The 22729-nt window shown below is 39.3% G+C and overlaps 1 protein-coding gene across 1 annotated transcript; it reads right to left on the bottom strand.

The window, feature by feature from the left end:
• Nucleotides 1–3254: 3254 nt before the first annotated feature.
• scarf2 (scavenger receptor class F, member 2) lies at nt 3255–21802 on the bottom strand. The gene is made up of 11 exons (XM_085476173.1): nt 21160–21802; nt 18629–18687; nt 18433–18534; nt 17468–17987; nt 16791–17009; nt 16452–16580; nt 16005–16108; nt 14736–14850; nt 14339–14436; nt 9388–9543; nt 3255–8816 (listed from the first exon to the last, which is right to left on the bottom strand). The coding sequence occupies exons 1-11, from the start codon at nt 21267–21269 to the stop codon at nt 7654–7656; spliced, it is 2775 nt and encodes a 924-aa protein (XP_085332299.1). The 5' UTR covers nt 21270–21802; the 3' UTR covers nt 3255–7653.
• Nucleotides 21803–22729: the final 927 nt, after the last annotated feature.

Raw genomic sequence — 22729 nt, 5'->3', positions numbered from 1 at the left:
TCCCTATAATGACTCCACTGTTGTCCCATGAAGTAGAAGAAGGCTGTAAGGGTCACATATGTGTGTCACCTATGTGTATACACACAAGCACAGAGTCAGAATGATGGAAAATATACAGCTAACACTTCCTTTCACATGCCAGCTAACTGCAGCCACATAAAGTAAATAGATCCTGACATCCATTTAGGCGAAAATTTCTTCCTTTTTTTTAGGTTGTTGCTAAAGTGTGTTTATCCAACTGGATAAGAGTGGTGCCAGTATCAGTGACTTGGCCTCTGACTCACAAAAACAGAGATGTCATAAAACAAATCTGATGGGGGTTGTAAAATGGGGAAAATGTTTCTGCAGGGTACAGGCCTGTTCCTGTGACTGCATTTACTTAAAAATGGAGAGGATGCATCCCAAACAACAAAGCTGTACAGTTTGTTGGTCACAGACAGGACTGATTGTCGGGACAGCTGTGGTTCACTGCACAAAAACATAAACCATCTGTTTATTTTCCTTGGGTTTGGGCGGACACAATGGGTCTTGTGCTCATTTTCCATCCCAGTATCTCTTTTTTGCGGCTCTATGATGAACTGAGTAAGCAGTGAGGGGGAAAAAAACCCAAAAAATTTTGGGTCAGTCTGTGGAATTATGTGAAAGCTGAAACCCCAAACCATATTATGAAGTCTGTAGTCCCACTTTACTGCTCAGGTAGTGGATAGATGGGACAGGGGGAAGGGGAGAAAGGGGAAGGAGTAATTGAAGGAGAAGGAAAACAGGCTATGGGCACAAATACAAGAGAAGAAGAGCTTGTGAAAAAGAAGAAAGAAAAAGAACAAAATGAAAAAAAAAAAAAAAGAATCTGACTGATCTGCTTTTTATTAGCCATCCAAACCATTTCCCCTAATATGCTAGTTCTTTTAAATTATGCTGACAAAGGGGGAAAATTCAGGGCAATTTGAAGTCCCAGACAACTGTTTGCACACCCTTCCATGTGAGAGAAGAGAAAAAAGAGTAAGAAAAATCTCCATCTGGACAGTAAGAGAGAGGCTACGGATCAATTATATTTTGCACTATTTATACTGGTTGATTTTTTCGCAAATGAGTACGAATAGTGCGTGAGGAAAACCGCGTGTCTTTCTGAAGTTCTGCCGCTGCAGTCAAGATGCATGCACTGAGCTCAAAGTAGCGTGGAAAGTGTCAGATAGAGCAAATGGGTTTTCACACTGACTTAAAGAACAATACTGATATGTTACTATATCCCAAACTGAGCCTCATCCAGTTTCAACTCTCTTGACCTAGTTTCATCACTTTACCAGCTTGTCTAGGCATCTATTTGGGAGGTCGGCTTGTTGTGCGGTTGCTCTTAATTTGTGCATTAAGAGCGGCCTATTTTAGCTCTGAGCCAACGCGTGGAAGTTTTGGGTTTATGATAATGACAGTCTTAAATCGCAGAGTATGTAGATGTCACTGGAAATCTATAAACACATTTGATGCTGGTGCCCCCCCTGCCTCCCCACTTCTGGTTGCATGCTGACCACAGTCTTCAGTGGTTTTGGCTCAAGAAAAGCACCAGCTCCATTTCCAGTAAATGTCATTTCATAGTTACTGCATTTCCACAGGGCTGAGAAACAACATTTAATGTGTAAGAAAGACTGCAATTAGACAGTGTTTCTCGCAGACAGCCTGTCGACAGGGATAAGAGACGGGGGGAAAAAAGCCCATTTTTGAATCTCCTCTGGCCATGTCTGATGCAATGGATCAGCCAGGGGAATGACAGCATTTGAGAAAAATCGTACTACAGCAGACACAGTAATGTCAGACATTGTTTGAACACTTGAACAAAGAGCAACTGTTCATTTGAACTTCAATCAAACTTTACATCACACCGAGGTTTTATGAGAAATAATTTGTGCAAAGTTCATGAACCGTGTTCACACCGTGAACATTTCAATATCAGATTTTCAAAATCAAAAGAGAGATTTACATAGAATATTCTTTTTCTTGCCTTTGTTTCTGGTGCATGCCTTTGCATAGAGGCGATACACGTCTCTTTACACTGAATACTTCTTACTGAACCTAATCCACTGTCCTGAACTTACGCGGACAGTGAAAAACGGCTCGTGACTCAGGCCATGCTTGAATTAATAATCTTCAACCACTTTCAAGTGTAACTCGACTCCACTTTCTTTCTGCTTTGCATTGCAGAAAATATTTGTCTTTTTCCCCCTCACTCATAAATTTCTTTCTTCCTTTCCTTGCAGGGACTGAAATGGCTACCAGATGTGGTTCCAATCTGTTCCTGTTGCCATAGAGACACAGGGACTGGAATAGGTTTTTTGAGTCCAGGGCTTTTGGCTGACTCATAGGCCTGAGTTTTAAAGCCTCGCTGTTCCTATAGACATGGCACATTGAGGGCGCCCCAGCTCCAAGTTATGTTTAGACTGGCAGCCGAAATGTCACTGAACCCCCTTCCCACACGCCTACCCCTGACTTTTTGACCAAGCTTGGCATTATCCAGTGTAGTAGCTCCTTTTTGTGCATTTATGTTGCAGTGCTACACGTAACCTTCAATGCCAAGTCAATAAATGAGTAAAAAAATTACTTTAAGTTGATATGAAACAGGACAAGTTCTGTAATTGTAAATCTGTTCTATTCACGAGCAGCAGGCACAGAAATCCATCAAAAGTTGTACACATGCTTAATCAACACGGTTGATCCTGAGATTCTGTGCAATGGTGACATGCAATGTTCATTTCCAATCTGTGACTTTCCCACAGCATGTCAAGGATGAAAAGATAGAGAACATGTTTCGGTATCCTCAGCTGAGAATCTTTTCCATCTGTGAGTTGCGGATGGGCAGATGGAGGCAGTTGTGTTAACATTCTTCTCTATTCTAGCAGTAAATCTGACTTCAGGCTGTTGTCACATGAAAGATGGTATGACTTTTTTTTGGAGGGGGGGGGGGGGTGCTCATCGTGAGAGTGTACATTTCAGTATGGTCAGCAGCTCTGTGAAGCTCTACACAGGGATTCTTTAAGCCTAATGCCAATATCAGCAGGCTAACATCTGCTAATTAGCATTAATTAGGCGGATATTTGGTTATGAACCAAAAAACTAAAGTACTGAATTAATTTTGTTTTTAATTTGAATGGCTTTGCCAAATGAATGATCCAAATGGCTATTAAAACTCCACATGCATGCACCATATATGTCAACACCAAATGTCACTGGGTTTCATTCAATGCACAAAAATAAAGTAATGCAAATAGAATAAAATAAAAGTATTTAATCTTCATCGTGACTAAAGTAGCATAATGTCTGAAAATACTGATGCAACAGAATCATCAAGGTTCATCCTCTTTGGACCATGAATTTAACTCGTTCATGGTTTAATTTGTTACAATTCATTCAAGTCCAAAGCAAAGTGGCGGTGTGACTGGCACTTTGCCACTTGTATGACAAATAAGGAAACCATCACCACAATGATTAAATTGTTTGCTCTGCTCTACAAAAGACATCTTTTTAGAGTGCTCTGCAAAGGTCACATCAACATTATTGCTGTCAGTGTCAGTAAAAAGCTTTATCACACTGCTATCTCCATAAAAAAGTATTGGAAACCAGGCTTATGTTTTATAGCTCTGAAAATGTAGCATAAAACTTCTGTATGCATAACACATATGTACAGCTGTAAGTAGAACATCATGTCAAAAGAGCAGAAACCTAAACAAAGCCACTTCATCTTCTGGTTCCAATTACCCATCACATGACCTATCCGTCCATCCTCATATACAACCATTCATCCTCCTTCATTGCCTTGTGGCCCAGTTTTGGCTATATCCCCTTTTCTCCCTTCCAAAAGACGAGACATATGCAGCGCGTGATTAACTCCTTAACACAGAGTTTCCACTGTTTTTCCTTCATGAAAGAAGCGCTTGTCCCCTCCTGAAGGAGCCAAACTGACAGTCCCCTGGTTCCCTCAGGGTCTTTGAAGAGCCGCTATGACCGAATGACTGTGAGAACATCCGCAGTACTGTGTAGCCTAACAGCTGAGACTTAAAAGAATGGATAAAATAAAAGTGGATCTGTTAAGGAGAATACAATACATGATGTATTACAAAATTTATACTTCTTTACCATGTTGTTTTTCTAGTGGACTGTACACTGGAATCAGGCAATAGAAAAAGAAGCCAATAGGAGGTCATGATCCCATTAAAATGTCCAGGAGATGCAAAACGGTATACAATGATTGTCACAGGAAACTGATTCAATGAGGACTGTTTTTAAAGCTCTCTATAGCTACATGTATTGCTTTTTTATTCCAAAGAAGTAAATGAGGAAAAACCAACCAAATAACCATACACAAATGAAAAACAAATCAAAACTGCTATGAAAGAACCACAAAAGACAAAATACACCTTACAGTCAGTAATGTTTTCTGCAGCTTTTCAGGCCCTTTTCTACAAAAATGTTCTGTAAGCCAAAGAAAAAAGCACAGACCAGTCAGATAAAAATGGTCATTTCCTAATTACACAACATTATGGTCAAAAGTATATGGAATTGCTTCAGGAGTGGTATTATAGTACGACTGTACAACCCTTTTTGTATGAGTTCGTTTTTTGCAGGCAATAATAACAAATGGAAGGAGCACAAAGGTTACAAGGTTCTTCTGCAGCTATCAATGCCATATAATTACACTCTGCGTCATGCAGTTAAGTTTCACATAAACATAACATCAACAGAGAACAATTACAAAGCCAATGTAAACTTGACCGGAGGAAAGCACTGATACTCCAAGTTTGCTTCAGAGCCCAAACTAAGCAACAAAAGAAAACAGAGAATGCAACATAAAAGTAAATTCAATGATGTCAAGGAAAACATATAGGCACTGAAAAGGTCATATAAGCACAGCTTACAAAGATAATAAAATTTACACAATGTATACAATGTTGAAAAAACAAATCACCAGAGAAATATGTTGTACCTTGATAAAAACACAAAACAGCAATATTTGGTTCACGAAATTAGCTGAGGGTGCGATATGGACTTTTCAGACGGAAACACACCATGGCACGTTGGTATAACTTTCTGCTTATTTTAATTCATTATCCATTATTTATAGCTCATATTATGACAGTTATTTTCACGTGTGTATCTTGAAGAAAAATTGAATTTTTCAAGATGGAGTATTTCACTGCAATACCATTTTTTTGTGTATGTATTTTAGGATCAGCAGTTAAAATAGAGACTGGCAATAACATTAGGCAAAAATAGCTTTTTTCACTTAAACCGATCCACAGTTGAGGCAAATTATAAGACCCGAGTACCATCTAGTCTTACAGTCTACACCTTTTTATTTTAGCATGGTTCTGATAGCTTAAGATAATCTGATCCTTTAAGGTAGAAAAGATCTTAGTCAAGATTTAGTTCCAGAAAGTACCCAGGTGGCATAACACAACGTAATTTGAAATGAAAATACCTTTGACGCAATATCAACCTCACTTTTTGACTAAACTGAAAGTACACAGAGACACATGGCAGACTTCTTCTGTAGTCTGATCTGCAAAGAATGCCACTAGTGGTGAATATTTCAACAAAACTATATTTTACTTCTGATTAATAGGAGGATACCATATAATGGTATGCTTTTTTTAAATAAAGCATACAAAACTTCATCACACAGAAAGTAAGTGAATTCAAAGTGAATAATAAGCATGAAATAAAATGAGGTGTGCTTTGGGGTTTCATTTTTGGTTTAGTGGTTTAGCTGATTGAATAAAACATACAGTAAGAGCACATTATGTTGGCTTGGGTTAAGCAGAAGTATGGAAAAGCCATGTATATGAAATAGTTGGACAAAGGAGAGCAAAAGGCTGAAAATCCCTAAATACTTTATTTCTGTATGGAAAAAGAAGCAGTAATAATGCTCAAAGCGGAATTAAATCTGTCTCATAAGTACGGATAATTTCGTTAGATGATTCTAAATGTAGTATTTCACGTGTACCTGTGTGTCAAAATTTCAAATTTAGATGTGAAGAATAACATCATTAAAAGCTTGGAGAGTAAGATTTTTAAGATTTAAGATAGACTTTCTTTTGCTAGAGATGCTGTTCTGCAGCAAATACAGCATAAATTAAAGTGTTTCTTTTAAGAATCAACATCAAATAGACCCTTATCTAAAATACATAAAAGAGATGAGGATTATATCCTAAACTAATTCAGGTCAGATCTGTATTCCTGTGTGCTGGTACATCTAATTGGGGGGGAGTGGCTTGGTATACTCCGAGGACCAGTTTTTGGTTATTTTTAGTACCTTTAGTACCTGTGGAGAGCATATATAGAATAGCTATTTTTCTGACACCTGGATGGCAAATTAGTTTTCTAACCTCAACAGCAATTCATATTCAATTCGTGAATATATCTGCAGGCAAATATGAGGCGGTCAAACAGTAAAATAGGCCGGAGACATTATATCAATTTAATCCAATCATGCTAAGTCTGTGGCTGCAAGGTCACGTATGAAAAATGTGTTTTTGCCTAATTTGGTACCCCAGTCATGAAATTATGCAAATTAAATTTTGGATAACCTGAAGTCCTAACACCAAGTTTTGTGTCACGCTATAGGTGTGTCCAGGTTCAGTGGCCATGTTCTTGGAAGGTTGTAAAACCTTATTTTTGGTTATGTTATGACTTCATTTCCTGTTTGAAAATTCTGATTGACTGCAATAAACAGGCACAGAAAAAATCTCACGACTTTTGGTGTATAGTTATCTCTACGCACTTTGCTGAAGGTAGGAAAAACTGAAAAAATATTAATAAAGCGCAGTTTTTCAAAAGGGGGTCTCAAGTCTATGGAACTTTTTTGGTTTTTAATAAATCAAATGAAAACTTATTGCCCTTAAATTAAAAAAAATGCATGTAATAACTCATTTACTACTAAGTTTTTTAGTGTCAATTTTAAAGCCTTTTTTAAAAAAAATACCACATGACAGATAATGATGACACCATGCTCTGAAGACAACCCAATCCCAAAACTTCAACTATACCTTTTTAAGAGAAAAAAATGGGGATGTACTTTAAAGGTTAAATCTTGCAGTTTGACCAGCTGGTGGTCCTAGAGTGTTTATTCACTGAGATGAAACTTTGAATAGGGACAATTCTCTGCCCCTTTGTACAGAATTTAATTTTTCAAAACTTTTTATGATACAGTGTACGGGTTGGCATACAAGCCAGTGGTAGAACTGAAAGAAAAAAAAATCTAATGGATGTCTAAGCATATAAGCAAAGTATAGTGGTGGACATACTGCAGAGTAAAAGAAATGAATGAACTTTGGATTATGCTTTTGCACCACTGTTCTCACAGTTGTGTCCAGTTTAGGCACAGGTTGTGGTGTGAGGTTGATATATAGTTGTTACTTTAAAAAAAGGACTCCTGAAACGAATACAATGATGTATATAGGTTATTATAATACACCTTACCAATATGACTCAACTGTTCCTCTTGATCTAAAGCACTTCTTATTCTTGACTGGTCCTGGATTCACCCTAAACTCTAACAGTAAAATTTCAATTCCTTGACCGAAAAACTATGTTGTGGTTAAACTTCCAACAAATTTTAGTCTTTTGCAAATCCATCATAAACTTTGTGCAATTTGTAGTTCAAAACACTTATTTCACAACCTGTGGTGGCATAATAGCTGTCTTTTGCTGTGGTGTTTTACTTTCAGATGTATCCAAAGTACCTTCCTTTCCTTTCTTCCTGGGTGGTTTTTTTATGGGAGTCTTCTTTGGTGTAGGATCCAGTGGGTCCCCTGTCCTGGAGCCGTTCAAGTCCTGCTTTTCCGGGCTCTTGGCTTCAGGGGTCCCAAGGTTGGTTTTTACAGGTGCCACCATTTTCTGTAGGCTACTTGAGGTGGGCAGCTGGGGTTTGGTGGAGCCTTGCTCAATCTGGCTCAATCCAGTGGAGCCGGTTCTTTTGGCTTTCTGTGGAGGTGTGGGCTTCTCCCGGTTTGCCCTTGGTGTGGAGAGACCATTGGTCTTTGTCAGCCCTGTTCCCTCATTCCTGTTGATGCTTTGGGTTTTTTCCTTGAGCTGAGCGGCAAGCAGCGTAGCAGCCTCTGAGTTCATATGAGGATGGATGACCTTTGGGCTCTTGGGTGGCTCCTTAGGGGTCTGCTTTGAACTATCAACACTTTTCTTTTCAGGCGAGGAGCAGTGAAAATTACTTATCTTCTTGAGGGCACTCTGAACAACACCATTGATGTGCTCCATGTGACTGGGACTGCCGTGCTCATCCCCAGACTTTTTTCCTCGCAGAGGTTTGTGTTTTTTAGGGGAGCCACTGGCATCTGCCTCCTGCCCCTCCTGTATCTTCTGTCGGTCATGATGCTTTTCCTTTATTCTTTGCCACTCTTCACTCTTAGATGAGCCATCACTTGAACTTCTCTTTTTCTCCTTTGACACTGCAAGTGCCTTAATTCCCCCCTGCTGCTCAGGCTGGGGAGACCCTGTGGTATTCCCGTGTATCCATGACACCTTGGGTTTAGTGGATGGGTCTGGTGGCCGGGGTTTGGGCTTGCCAGGTGAAGGCGGTGGCTTTCCATTGCGCTTGGCCTCTAATATAGGAGTGCCATCTCTATCCTTGCCACTGTTCTCATCCTCCTTCGACTGCTTGGAGAGGCGGGCGACCAAGGCATACTGTGGCTCACTACCTTCTGTTTTGGTTACACTTGTGTCTTTCAGGGAGGTGTATTCACCAGCGTCATCTTCATCAGGGACAGATTCTGGCTTCTCTGCTGCAGGGCTGGGGCTCCGCTTGTCATTCATGGAGTCTGTGGATCATTGGCAGGTCAAGAGATGCTACTCAAAAATGGTGTTTGTTTATTTCAATCCTGATTATACGTGCTGTTGCAGCATTACATTACTTGATATGATCACTACGTTTACTGCATGTTTGCTGTTGTTCAATTATACTGAAAATAACTGGGTCAATAACTGGGTCAATTCGGCAACTTGATGATCTTACTCAAAATCCATTTTTGTAAAGAGACCCACATCAAAGAGAAACAGACTAAAACTGGCTAAAGCATCATTTGCAATTTCATAGTTCAAGATTAGAAACTGACGGAATGGGTGTTTTCCACCAAACTTTAAGGATTTAGTCACTGTTTGGATGTGTGCAATATGCTGACTTGACCATTCCATTTCCTGTTTATGCTCTTCTTGTTCTCAAAGGAGAATCTAAATTTAAATGGCATAAATGCCAACTATTATGTAGCTATTAGAGAAGTGAGTGAGTCACTGGATAGTCACATTGGGGAATATGATTATCTCGCATGTGTGTCCATACAAGATAGCTGAACTGTTTTTTTTTTTTTTGTTTTTTTTTACATGATTACTCACCTTCATGCGGAACACAGTAAACTGGCCCCTCATCTCCGCTCTCAAAAGAAGAGAAGGACCCCTGGGATGACCAGGAGGAGGGGGAGTGCTGTTCAGCCACAGAGGGGGGCTCAATGAAGCTGCAGTTGAAGGTGTTCTCTGGGTCATGGTGGGCTACTGAGAACAAAAAACAAATGCAAAAGTCAAAAGGTCAGTCAGAGGTTTTTTTTTACTGTGTTACAGGACAAACAGTCTGCTCTTACTCAGTCTCACAGCAAAGTTGTAGAAAGCATTGGTTTAACTAACTCTGTAGAAAAATAGGTTTTACATGTGAGCTAACAAAGGCTCTGACACTATGAGTTTCTAAAAGCAAATGGTGATAGTTTCATACCCATTTATAATTTATTAGCTGGAGCTGAATTCCCACAGCTGACGATATTCAGATTTTCTTTAGAGTTTGCTTGGAAAATCTTAACCAACAAACAACGCTCTTTATAATATACAGTATACTAATAAAGAGCTGAATGGTGAGATAAAACATTGCAATGTTATGTGGTTGCTTACTGTCTCTGCTGGGCTTTTCTAGTATTTTGTGGGTTCAGCAAAATGAACCACAAATGGGTTCTTCATCGTCATCTTCCACGGAGTCCTCTCCCTAACAATAAGTAGGTCAAGTCATGTTTCCCTCTCACAATCTCCCTTTCACTCTCTCATTTTTCTGTCCTCAGACACTACAGCATTCTGCTAACCCTTCAGTCTCAGGACAGCTGCGCTTTCTGAAGGGTACTTAAGCTTAATCTTCCCATCTGGTGTGAACCGGACTAAACCATACTGGGTGTTAACTTGCATGACCGGCCACATCAGATGCTCCTGTTTATATTCCTGATGACACATGGGTCCATGCGTTTGTTTAGACCTTAGATAAACCATCTCTGGAAGGAATCCCCTAACTACCAGGACACTGGCCAAGACTGGCCTAAAACGATTTGCTAGTTTAAGAGATCTACAGCTAGATTTTTGCAGCCTGACTTGCAAAATGTATCTCTCTATATTCTTGCTGCATTTGTATTAGTGTTTGATATGGATGCACTTTTAAAATGTTACAAAAGAAGAAAATCCAGCAGATTATCTGCTTAGACGCTGTTTTTATATTCTCCCATTATAGCAAACAAGTCTGGTTTATCTGTCACCCTAAACCAGTCTGAAGTTTATTCTCTTGCCTCCCATGTGAATCAATGTGGCTCACACCATGTGACTTTCTGTTGAGCCTTTTGTGCTTTGAACTTTTTCTCCAAAAACAACATGATTGAGTCATGTTTTCCCCTTTAGTTTGCTGGATTTTATCTGAATTTCTACTTTCTAATTTAATTTTACGTTGCCCCTTTCAATCTGTTTTGAAAGTCAAGGTTTTCCCTTAGATATATGACTCACTTGGTTATTTTTACATTGATCTAAAATGGTTCCTTAAAAGGTTTCCTTCTTTCATCAAAACAAGAAGTCTAACTCCCTGAACAAAATATTTGATTTTGGGGTTCTATTGTCTTGTTTTATGCACTGAGGGGTGAATGTCAAAACAGTTGCAACATGTCTGTCTCAACTACTTGTATATATAAAGAGGTCACAAGATAGTATTTTTAAACACAGAGGGCTTACATTTCCAGTATCATTTTAAGATATCCCCATAACAATCTGCTATCTCTATGTTTTATATTAATTAATTTATAAAAATAAATCTGAAGCCAGAATGGAACTTCAATGTAAGATCGAAAACTATTTATGCTTAAGTAAATATTTGAATTATACAGGAAAAAAGCTATTGTATATGTCTTTTCCACCACTTATGCAGGGTCCTCATAGTGTAGCAACAGGCAGACAGGCACAGACTGAAGGACAAAGGAATGTAGAACGGCAAAGATTTCAGTCATGTTAGTCAGCGATCTAACACATGGGCATTTTGCAAGTGATGTATGCAGCGATGAACAACTGCTGTCCTTAAAAATTGCTTGGTCCAGACTGTGAGTCTAGTAAGGAAGATCGCTATGCTGACTAGACGCCACTGTGATCCCTCTCTGCATGAAGGCCAACACACAACAGGGTATTATTGACCCATCTCCACAACAGAACTCCACCACCACAGCTGCTCAGTAGGGTGGTGGAAGTCTGGAGGATACAACAAGAAAGTTGATAGATCAAACACCTGGTCCATCTCTAGAAAACTGTGCACTGAATAATAATATGGTTCACCAGTAATAACAGTAAATAAAAATATACTTCAGCCTAAAACAGCATATGGACATATGTTGCAACGTTGCATGTAAATTCTCATATACAAAGCCAGCGTACAGCCTACAGCCATTTGGACACTTCTGTTTTAAAAGAATGAATATATACAGCAGTATAACAGTAACTGGGTCATTCTAGTAAAAGCCAAAGTGTGACTTTGAGAAAATATTCTGACTTTTTGATTAGACAACTCCCAACTACACTGTGAGTATTGCAGCAAACACATTTGCAATACCAGCCAAACTTTGCCCGGATAAATAAAGAAGAAAAAAAGCAGCTGGTCTTAGCATCCGTCCATGAGGAAGCGTTTGGATATAGAGGAGGCAAGGAATGCCAGACAGACACGAATGTGCAGGGTGTGGAGTAAATATGCTTAGAAAGGAATGTTAAAATGCAAGCAAACAGCATTAGTTTCACCAAGAGGGAAATAGGTGACAGTGTGTTTATATAGGTTTTTTTTTATTGAGTCTAACTTTGCTAGGACTAAATGCTGTCCTTTAATTCATCCCTGACTTCTAAAATGTAGTTCCCATGCTGATAAATATTGCATTTTTCAATTTCAGGAAAATAAAGACAAATTGATTTAAAAAAAGTCTTATATTTAAAAAAAAAAAGCAGGCATATGGAGGCATAATGTAAAAGATTTTCATTTAGGGTACTGTGGTTCAACTTCCATGTGTTTCCAGATGTTTATTTAGCTTAATTTTCATTGATTGTTTATTATTGTTTATAAACATACCATTTCAAAACATTGACCACATTAGATATTTCTTCACCATGTTCTGCTTTATCAGACCATTACATTTGACTGATAGGACAGCAAGAACTCAAATGGCAAATATAGGCTGACTATAAACATTTTTAAATACTACAAACAAACTGAAAATTGAATTTAGTTTCATGGGAACTTAATTTTTAGGTGAGAGCCAACACCCCCCAGCCCCCATCTCCCCTACCCCTGTTTTATTATCATTTGGTCTTACCACATCTGTTGCCACTGACCCTGATGTGGATAAATCACACTTCTGACACTAGCTGGGGTAAATTTGACCACTTCCTGTTTCCAGCCCTATGGCCCCCCTCTGGAATGTGTGTGTGTTTGTGTGTTCTGTGTGCAGGACTGTGTGGCTTCAGTCGGAGCTGGAGTTTCTAAATGTTGGCAAACCATGCTTCTGTGAGTAGCACAAATGCAAGCAGGGTAGCAAAGATTTATGCAGGACAAACGAAGGAGAAGATGAAGGTTGGTATGAGGGTCTGCCTTCAAGTCTGACTGCAACATTTTTCACATTTACTGTCTAAAACTGTTGAAACTTTAGTTTTTCAAGGCCTAAAAATAGATTTTTCTTTACTTGCATTCTTAAGAAATCCTTTTACCTACATGATTTGCACTTACTCACAAATAAGCATTAATGTCCCATAGGATGACACAGGCAACACAGTCCATGTGTTGTATTTTCAAATGAGGCATAATGTGGACAGATTGTAGCTTAAATAATCAGTTGGAAAAATGAGAAAGCACATGCTGCTCAGACTTGGAAAAGAAACCAGGTCATTATGATTTAACCCCTTATGCACTACACTGACTTCAAAAACACATTTTAAAGCATCTGTCTTTTTCAGAAAACACAAATCAAAGTAAGGTTGGGAACATCTGTGTCACTGACCAGCCATATATGCTTTTAGTCTGCAAAATGTTACAAAATACAGAGAGATGATTGGATTGACAGATTAACTTATCATTTTAGAATCAGAAAATGTCAGGATAAGTCAGTGTCTTGAAAATATTGGAAATTCCATTTAACAGCGCAGCAAATATCGCTTCTGCTGTCTGATATGATGCACAAATGAATGTATTTATTGCATAGGTAATGGGAAATGATTTGATAACAAACCTTAGTGTTTTAAAATTTAAACAACTCCAAATCCAAAGCAAATAGCCATAATACGTTGACTAGTCTGACATCTGTAGAAAAGCAAAACAAAAAACGAAAAAAAAAACCCAAAGCCTGGGGTCACAAACACATCTGTCACACACCACGAGACCTCCACATGGAGCAGCAGAACTACAGCGTCCACCCAAACAGTGCAGCCTTTGATAGCTCGTCACTCACCACCATGTGGGGCCCCCAACAACCACTGGCTTTCTTTTTAATAACACACCCTCCTCCTCAGCACAAGAAAAAAAATTCTTGTGAAGAAGATGATGGAAAAGAGTAAAGAAAATAGGGAGAAAAAAGCCCAAGTTTAGGGTCGTAATAATATGAACACATGGCATTTGGCAGTGCCAAGAATAATAATGGGCTCTAAAACCAGTGCATTCTTTTCAAATGAAACCTCATACTCGCCTGGCAGCCACCATACACTTTTCAACCCTATTCATCTTCTAGGCAGCAGCCTAAGGTAGCACTAAAAGAAAATGCTTACACTGATTGACAGACATTAGCGTCATTGTCTACATGACGTTAAAATTAAAAACATTTGAAAGCACTGATAGCCACTAAAACACAGCTTTTATACCATCTACGTATACTGTTTACACAGAATATCATTACATTCACTGGCTTTTACTGAATCTAATAAAAATATACATTTTAGCAGACTGTGCAAGAATCAAAGACAACGATTACAGAGAATACAGAAGCTTCTGGTAGCACTGTGGTGGTATATGAGAAATAGTTTTCAGGCTCACCGACTACTTTGGGCAGTTTCTGTCTCCTCAGTGGAATACGGGGAAGTTTAGTGCTGATTCTGCTGAATCGTCCACACAAGATCCGTTTGGCTTTTTTGCTGTTGAAAAGGGATGACGCCATGGAAATCCAAATGAATCATTCAAACTAGGCATTTTAAACCTGGCCCTCTGCCTCTTTTGAGGGCTCAGGGACTGCTCATATTGCTATTCACAATATAATGTCAATATATAAAAGCTCTTGAAATACAATTTATGTGCATTTATTAATTTAACAACCTGTGAGAAAATGTACAAAGAAAATATTTTTCTCTGTTTTTATAACCAGGGCAGGCCTCCTAATAGAAACTCAAGCCCCTAATGTGGACCGCTGAGGTGAAGGCACCTATCTGTCACTCACTTGTGGTTGTCTTTGTGCCGACAGAGGCAGCAGCAGCACAGCAGTGAGAGGAGGACAATCAGTAAAAAGGAGACCAAGGTCCCAGCTGCAATCACACCCATCCGCTGGTTGGGCTCTGAAAGACAAAATGCAGGGAATGGTGGGTGTGCCACAATGTGTTGGTGAAGTCTGAATACCAGTTTCAACAAATAGCTCTCTCAGTCATAGCTAAAACAAAAAAGCGTGGCATGTAGGACATTATTACGAATTAATATGAAATCGCATTGAAGATACCATAATATAGTGTTTAACTCGTGTATTTGTTAATCTGGCAGATTTGACAATAACTGTAGATTATAGCGCTCCCCCCTTTAAAACCAATTGGGCTTTTGTTGTTGATTTTCTGCAATTAGCTTCCTCCTCTCACACCCTCTTTGTTATAGACCCTTCATCACAACTCAAAGATTTATTAGCATTCCTCCCACTTGAAGTTTGATACACCCCAAAGACAATCAGTGGTGTATTGTACAGTTATGGGCACCATTTAGTATTGGGAAAGAGAGACAAGCACCAGAAGAGAAGTAACACATAGGAGTAAAAAAGCAATGAGCCTCGGGTTTTACGCTGTCACATACGTCTCTGGTTGTTGGGTGGTCTGTCCTTGACATGTTGTCACCCTCAATTTGGAATGGAGTTGAGGTAAAAGTAGCAAAGGGTTAGTTTATCACTGACCAACTTGCCACCACCCATCATGTTCACTAGCCAAAATTCATGCAGTCTTTGTGTGTGATATTCTCCACGTCTGCCTCCAATAATCTCTTTCCAAACAGTATTTTTTCTCTATTCTCTGTATCCATTCCAGTTTCTCATTTTTCTTTCCTTTCCTCTATCCCTTTCTTTTTTTTCTTCCTTCCTTTCTCTCTTCTGCGGCTGGACAGGAACAGAGCCAACAAACACAGCCATAAAAAGGACACCGGTCTAGGTCTGGAAACACAATCAAGGCCCTTTGGTGTCCCACTACACACACTGACCTAAATAGATGTATTTGTTGCTACTCAGCATATACAGCCAACTATTAGAAATTTAATATGCAGGCAGTATTGCTGGCATGTAATTTACAAATAAACAGTTCAGAGCATTTGAATTCTTTTGGTGTGTACAGTATAAAGTAAGAAATATCTGTTCAAGTTAGGAGAATAAAAAAGACCCACTAGTTTCTGACATACTCGCTAACCGCAACACATCAGTTAGCTCATAAAAAACTAAAAGTAAAAATAAAGATTTTCTTACGGAGATAGCAGGCACCAGACACAGGATCACAGTTCTTGTCATGGCAAGAGCATGTCTGGTTACAGTTGATTCCATACTGGCCAGTTGGACAGGTCATATTGCAGCTTGACAACAGAGAAGAGACAGAAAACATCTGCTTAATGTTGTGTCTGAGTAACCAGTATGTTACATGGAACAAAAGAAGAAAGAAGGGGATAACTGGGATTAGCTCCATATCCCAATCGTTTCTGCTGTGTTTGAGAGAATTTTGCTTTCTTTGTTCCTAAATTTTATTTTATTCGTTTAAACACATGCATCAAAACACAAACTCAACCTTTTAAGTCCCCAGATATATAAATGTGCTACAAACATCATATCACCACGTTCAACCCTTTGCCACTGCATACTGTACAGCTGTCAAGGGTATAAACAAGGCTGTTTTTATCTTTGAGGTGTCGTTTAACTTACTATGTGCCATAAAACCCGGGGTCACAGAGGCACTCTCCGGTAACAACATGACAGATGCCATTAAAACAATGACTGCAGTTGTTTTCACAGTTCTCGCCATATGTGCCATTGGGGCAGCGCACGTCACACCTATCACACACAGAAAGAATGTCTTGATTACACATAATGTCATTTTAAAGCTTAGAAGTATGAGTCATGGTCATTACCACAGTGCCAGAAATAGTCTCGTAATAGCTAGTAGTTAAATATTTAAAAGGAATACTAAACAACAAAACAGCATGCTCTTTTCTTTACACATTTGCATGTGCGCACGTGCGTGTGTGTGCATTTTTTTTTTACCTGTCCCCAATCCAGCCAGGGTTACAGTGCGAACACTTGCCATAGATGGGCTCACAGTGGTGACCATCTTTACACGTAGGACACACTTCCTGGCAGTTTTCACCAAAAAAGCCCTTGGCGCAGACCTGATCACACCGAGTCCCATTCCATCCTCTCTCACATGTAATACAGCTTCCTCCTGTCACTTTACAGGGCTGCTGGCCTTTGCAGTGCCCACACCTGGTGGCAGCCAATGAAACACAGTTTTTTTTGTCTCCTCTTATCTAAATGTAATGAGACAGCTCAGTGATCAAAATCTTCATGAAACCAGCTGTATTAGTTTGCTTTAGATTCTTGCTCTAATCATTTGAAGGCGATAAACACTGAACCGTAGCAGTACTTGAAGCAATTGTACTGCACGTTTCTTGTGTTGTGACAATGATTGTGGGACAATGTGAATACCATTACCTCCTGAATACCAATTTCCATTGAATCTCGCTTGGGCATTGTTCCATTAAATTAGACATGTTTAGATTTAAGATTTTAGATATTAAATCCTCTAAAACCCACAGACCTGCAATATCACATGGACCAGGCATGGAAACTCAACATTATGCATCTGAAAAGCTCAGAATTTCCTGTTTAAATAATGGTACACTGCTTTCTGCCTACTTTTAAAAAAAAAAAAATAATCCCACCTGATCCTGCAGTTTTGACCATAAAATCCAGCAGGACATGGCTCCCTGCAGAACTTCCCACGGTACCCAGGCAGACAGGTACATGAACCATCAGCCTGGTTACACTTGCCATAGAGGCACTGGCAGTTTCGCTCACAGCGTGGACCCCAAAGCCTCTCCCTGCACTGGCAGCGTCCCGAGAACTGGTCGCATGGTGAATTGTTACAGTTACACTGGAGTGCACAGTTCCTCCCAGTCCAGCCAGGGTTGCACAAGCATCGCCCTGTCATCACATCACAGATTGAATTGATGCTGCAGTAGCAGTTGTTGTTGCACTGAGGACCCCAGAAGCCAGGATAGCATGTGCATTTTCCTGTTTCTTGGTCACACTTGCCCTTCTGGCAAAGACAAACATTCTCGCATTTAGGTCCCCAGCGATTGTGGTTGCAGGTGCACTCGCCGGTCAAATCATCGCACTGGCCATTGGGGTAACAGTGACATTCTCCCTTGCAGTCTGGTCCCCAGTACTCTGCAGGGCATTCTGTTAAAAGACAATGCAATCAGGAGAAGTTCTTACAGAGTCTAAGACTACAAATACTAGTAAAACTGGAAGGTTGTACTTAAGCGCAGTAGTGCTTTGAGCTACAAACACTGACATTGGAACTTTGTGTAAAAGCATGTTATGATAACTAATTTGAGAGAAATATAAGAACTAGCTGATGCATAAAGAATGCCATTTATTATACATGTATTTGGTCATTTGGTCATCATCCAAAATCTTGAAGGTACATGAATTCTGAATACCTGTTTTTTTGGACTAGCCTTTGCCAACTTTTTAAGATATTTGTTGTGTCAATAAGCAATATGTTGAAAAACTGACTGTCGAGAGTACTATACTGGAACATTTATATTTAACATGTAAAATGTATTTGCTTAATACCAGGAATGACACAAAATGAAAAATAAAGTGAGAAAAAAATTCTTACTGGTGTTACAGCTAGCTCCAAAGTATCCATGACGACAGCGGCATTCATTTGGCCTGACACACACCTCATTGTCCTTGCAGGTGAAGTTTCCTTCACAGAGGGCTGAGGTGAAAAGTATAGGCCATATTATTCTATTGGTGTGCACAATGAGCCATATGACATACTGCCAAATGTTAGCTCTAAGTGTGGTACATACGTGTCAGACATTCAGTTCCTAGCTGCCCCCATCCACTGCAGCACACTGGTGTTGATGATCTGGGGGTAAAAGGTACAGAATGAAAGGGGGGAAAGATGAAGCACTTGATTAAAATAAAGCAAAACAAATATATTTCAAGTGACAACATTCACACGAAGTTCCTGCTTCTTTGGCTTTGTGCTTCTTACTGATGCAGCTGTTGCCAAATTCTGCAAATGCAAGCAGAATGTGCTAAGCATATGCATTACACATATGCTTAGCACATTGTTGTATAATTACCTCAATATGGTTCATTCCAATTTCTACAAGACACATACACTCAAAAGCTACTAGCTCCTGAAGCTCTACAGGCTTTTCTGCCTCCCCCAGCCTGTGATGGAGTGTGAATATTCAGAGGCAAAGTTTTGCAGACAAGTATTGGGCCTAACAGGAAAGAACGGCTGCATGTCCTCTTCCTCCCATGCCGGTGACCTCTGTGGGGCCCCTGCAACACGTCAGCTTGCCCTAAATTGTTTGAAGATGGCAGTTTGTGTTCAGTTGATGGGAAGGGAGTAGCAAAATTCTATTATCCTGCCAAAACCGGCACGTGTTCAAGATCATTGGTCAAACCTTTGAATTACTTGACTTGTATGGAAGGAAATTTTCCAAAGAATCTCTTTTTTTCTTTTTCATACAGTTTTGTTTAGATTTTTTTGTTTGTTTGTTTGTTTTGTGTTTTGTTTTTTGTTTTTTTCAGGTGTGCCACACCAAATTTGGACAAACTGTAATCAACCCTTTATAATCGACCCTTTGTTAACCATTAACATTAATCCAATCCATGCCAGAATGCAGAAGGAGAAATTACCTTCACTGTTTAATGGAATTAATTTGGTCTTTACATGCTGTGTGCTTTTCATTACCACAGAAAGAATGCACGGACTACTTTCACAGACGACCTCAATTGCTGCTTTTTTACTGATTTGAAAAGAAGATTTTAGTGCTGAAAACATCACAAAGCCAGCAACTTTTTGCATTCTCAAAACACTGTTAGGAACACTTGAAGCTAGAAAACAATGACTATTGAGGGCACCGGCAAATGATTTTAGGATGTATTGCCATTAAAGCCAGATTCAGCAGTTGATTTTCCACTATGAGGAGACATATTGGAATGCTGACTAGTTGTGATAAATAATGAACTACTTCCCTCTGTTCATATGATTCAGGGCTATAAAAATAGAACAATAAATGGATAGTGGGGGAAAAAAAGACAATCTAATGGTGAGTTCAGTGTCATGAATGGTGAAAAGTGCAAAGAGGGGCACAATATCAACCTTGTAGAGCAATAGAGGTCATGTACAGCATGCTGAAAACTTCATAGAGCATAACAATACTCTAGAACAGAATTTCCTTTCTGGCAAATGACAACGTTTTGCCCAGTGAGGCAAGATGACAGCACAGCTTTAGCTTTTGAAGAGCAGCTGCTGATGACTTTCTATCTGAGTGCACAGGAAAATACAGTGTGTGGCTTTTCAGATAAGCTATTTCCCCCCTCTCTCGCTCTCTTTTTTCAAATAAGCTATTTTTGGTCCGATAACATTTTCAACATAAAAAAAGTAAGTGATAACTTTTAAGCTCATCCATCCTAAAGTAATCAGCTACAAGTATATGGTTACTTATCACACATTGTTTAGAACATACTGGAAAATGATCCCTGGATTACATTTGCTGTTTCTGGCCTACCACAATTTACAAAATTCAAAACATCAGTTCGAGCTTGGATACTACAGTCAGCAATTATGGGCTTGGATGTTTTTCTTTTACACAAGTTACTGAAAGGCTCAGGAGATCACCAAGAAATGCCTTTAGGATCACTTACTTTTGCTTTTATGACAGGATTTTAACCTAAATCCTATCAGTTTTGCGTTTCATTAACTCCTCCAAAATCTGGTTCTTAAAAGTGCATTATCAACCACACTATTAAATAGTGCCACGAGTGCTGTAAGGGTCTGTAAGAGCGCCCTCTTCAGAGCAACAAAAACATTTCGGTTCCAGATGTAGCACACACATCTGTATAGCTATGCTTTTCTTCAGTGGACTCCTCCTCTTGCTATCTTGCTATGGCTACACTGAACAGGGAGCGCGTTATATGTAAGGGAGAGGGGGTGGTGGGTCGACGTGACATAATGCATAAAAAACAAAGTGTTTCTAAGATCTCCTGACCTAAAATACGTATCTTTTAAATACTAAAGACGGCGGATGGCTTCACAAAATATTCGGCGACTTTGGAGGACCACTATTTACGCACAAGGTCACCAATGGAAACGTCAAATTTATAAAGTTACGCATTTTTCCACAAAACAAGAAATAAAAAACACTTTGAATAACTACTTATTTCCCAACTCTAGCGGAACCTTTTTGAAGGAAGTTCCCATCCCCCCGAAAATGGAGAATAAGAAGCAAAAAAAATGTCATCTTATTGCAAATCTTATTGTACAAGCTGATTTGCAGTAACAACAAATCGAATAGCTCCCATTTTCCCCCTGCATGCTTACCCGGGTACTTTGCACACATTCCTGCCTTTGGGGTTGAGTTCTTGGCTGAAACCGGAGCAGAAGAAAAGACAAACCAACGCAAGAAAAGTAAAAGAGTTCTTTACTTCCATTGTACAAGCAGCATCATCCTTCTAGACGCCGTATTTACGCCGCATTACCCTCATCCAAAAGTTACGACGGCTGGGTTTCAGTGTTCTTTGCACACTCCAGTTTCTTTAATGCACATAAAACGAATGCGCATCCCTTTTAAATAGGCTAATAAATCCTTAAGGTGTTTTAAAAAGTCTCGCCACCACCTACGCCATCGAGAAACTTTCCAAAACTGACCAGCGACGGCAGCTCCAACCGCAAAGGAGAAAAAGTCATAAAGCCAAAGTTGCAATCGCAGTAGTCTTAGTGAACGTCTTTTCTCCTGTTGTGTTACTTATTCCTTGAAAGAGGTCATAAGCCACATGCCTCCAGATTCAAAATGAATCAAATATTTTTTTCTCTTGCCAAAATGTGTCCTCGGAGCTTCTGGGAATGTGTAGACTGTTGATAATCTTTACAAAAAAATAAAATTAAAATAAAGCAGAGTGTCACTATGTCGCTTTTGTTCCTCTCGAATGAGACGCGCTTAATCCTTAACTTTGGTCCTCTCTTGCGCTCTCAGGAGTGGCAGAAGGGAAATTCCTGATTTGTTACTCTATCTTTGGCTCAGTGCGCCATGCGTGAGCCACCAAATTTACATAAGCCTATGCGCAACAGGGTCTGATTGAAGGAAAAGGGTTAAAAAGAAATAAAGAAAAAATGTATTGTGCTCCGTTCTTAGATTTTAACAAACAGTAGAGGTAATTACCTATATGACATTTAGTGGAAATATTATATTTATTAACAAAAGTTATGTACATAGATCATCTTAGACGTTGACTTATCAGATTTATAAGTATAATTTATAGAAGACTACGCATTTCAACCAAACCGTATTTTAAAGTAGTTGGGGTTTTTTTGGGTTTTTTTTTTTTATTATTGTGTGAGCCTTTGTGTGGCGGCTTCAGGGGGCAGCAGTGTATTACCCACAACTGAGACAATAGCTCCCCCATCTGTCAACATGAACGTAGTGATGCTGATAGACAGTACCCTGCATTAAATCCTCTAAGTGCGTCGCACGTAAGTTGAACATATCACTTTTGTATGAGTGATTTTGTATCCATGAATTCATTTTAACAAACTGCAGCACTATACGCATTTCACATTCTTGTCTATATAGCAGTGTCTTCTGTGAACCTAATTTTGACTAAGTTGTGTCCTACACATTTACAACATATTGCTTCGTCGAAAAATGGAAAACAACCACTACTGAAAGGATGGAAACGCCCAAATGGATACTAATTTACAAAGTTTTATCCAAGAAAACTTGAGTAAAGGTCTGACATGATCATGATCGTGCAATGCGCCCATTTCATAATAAAGCATAATTTTTTAATATAATTTGGATAATAACATATGGGTACTATTTATCTATGTATGCAGACGGTGTTGTTGCACGATGCTAGCAGACAGTGCATACATGCAACTACATAACCAAGTG

The sequence above is a fragment of the Copadichromis virginalis genome, linkage group LG12 (assembly GCF_057382275.1).
Source record: "Copadichromis virginalis isolate Kocher_CV1m ecotype Utaka linkage group LG12, C_Virginalis_male_GT1.1, whole genome shotgun sequence".
In the NCBI taxonomy this organism is placed as follows: Eukaryota; Metazoa; Chordata; class Actinopteri; order Cichliformes; family Cichlidae; genus Copadichromis; species Copadichromis virginalis.
This window is presented reverse-complemented; position numbering and strand designations above follow the sequence as displayed.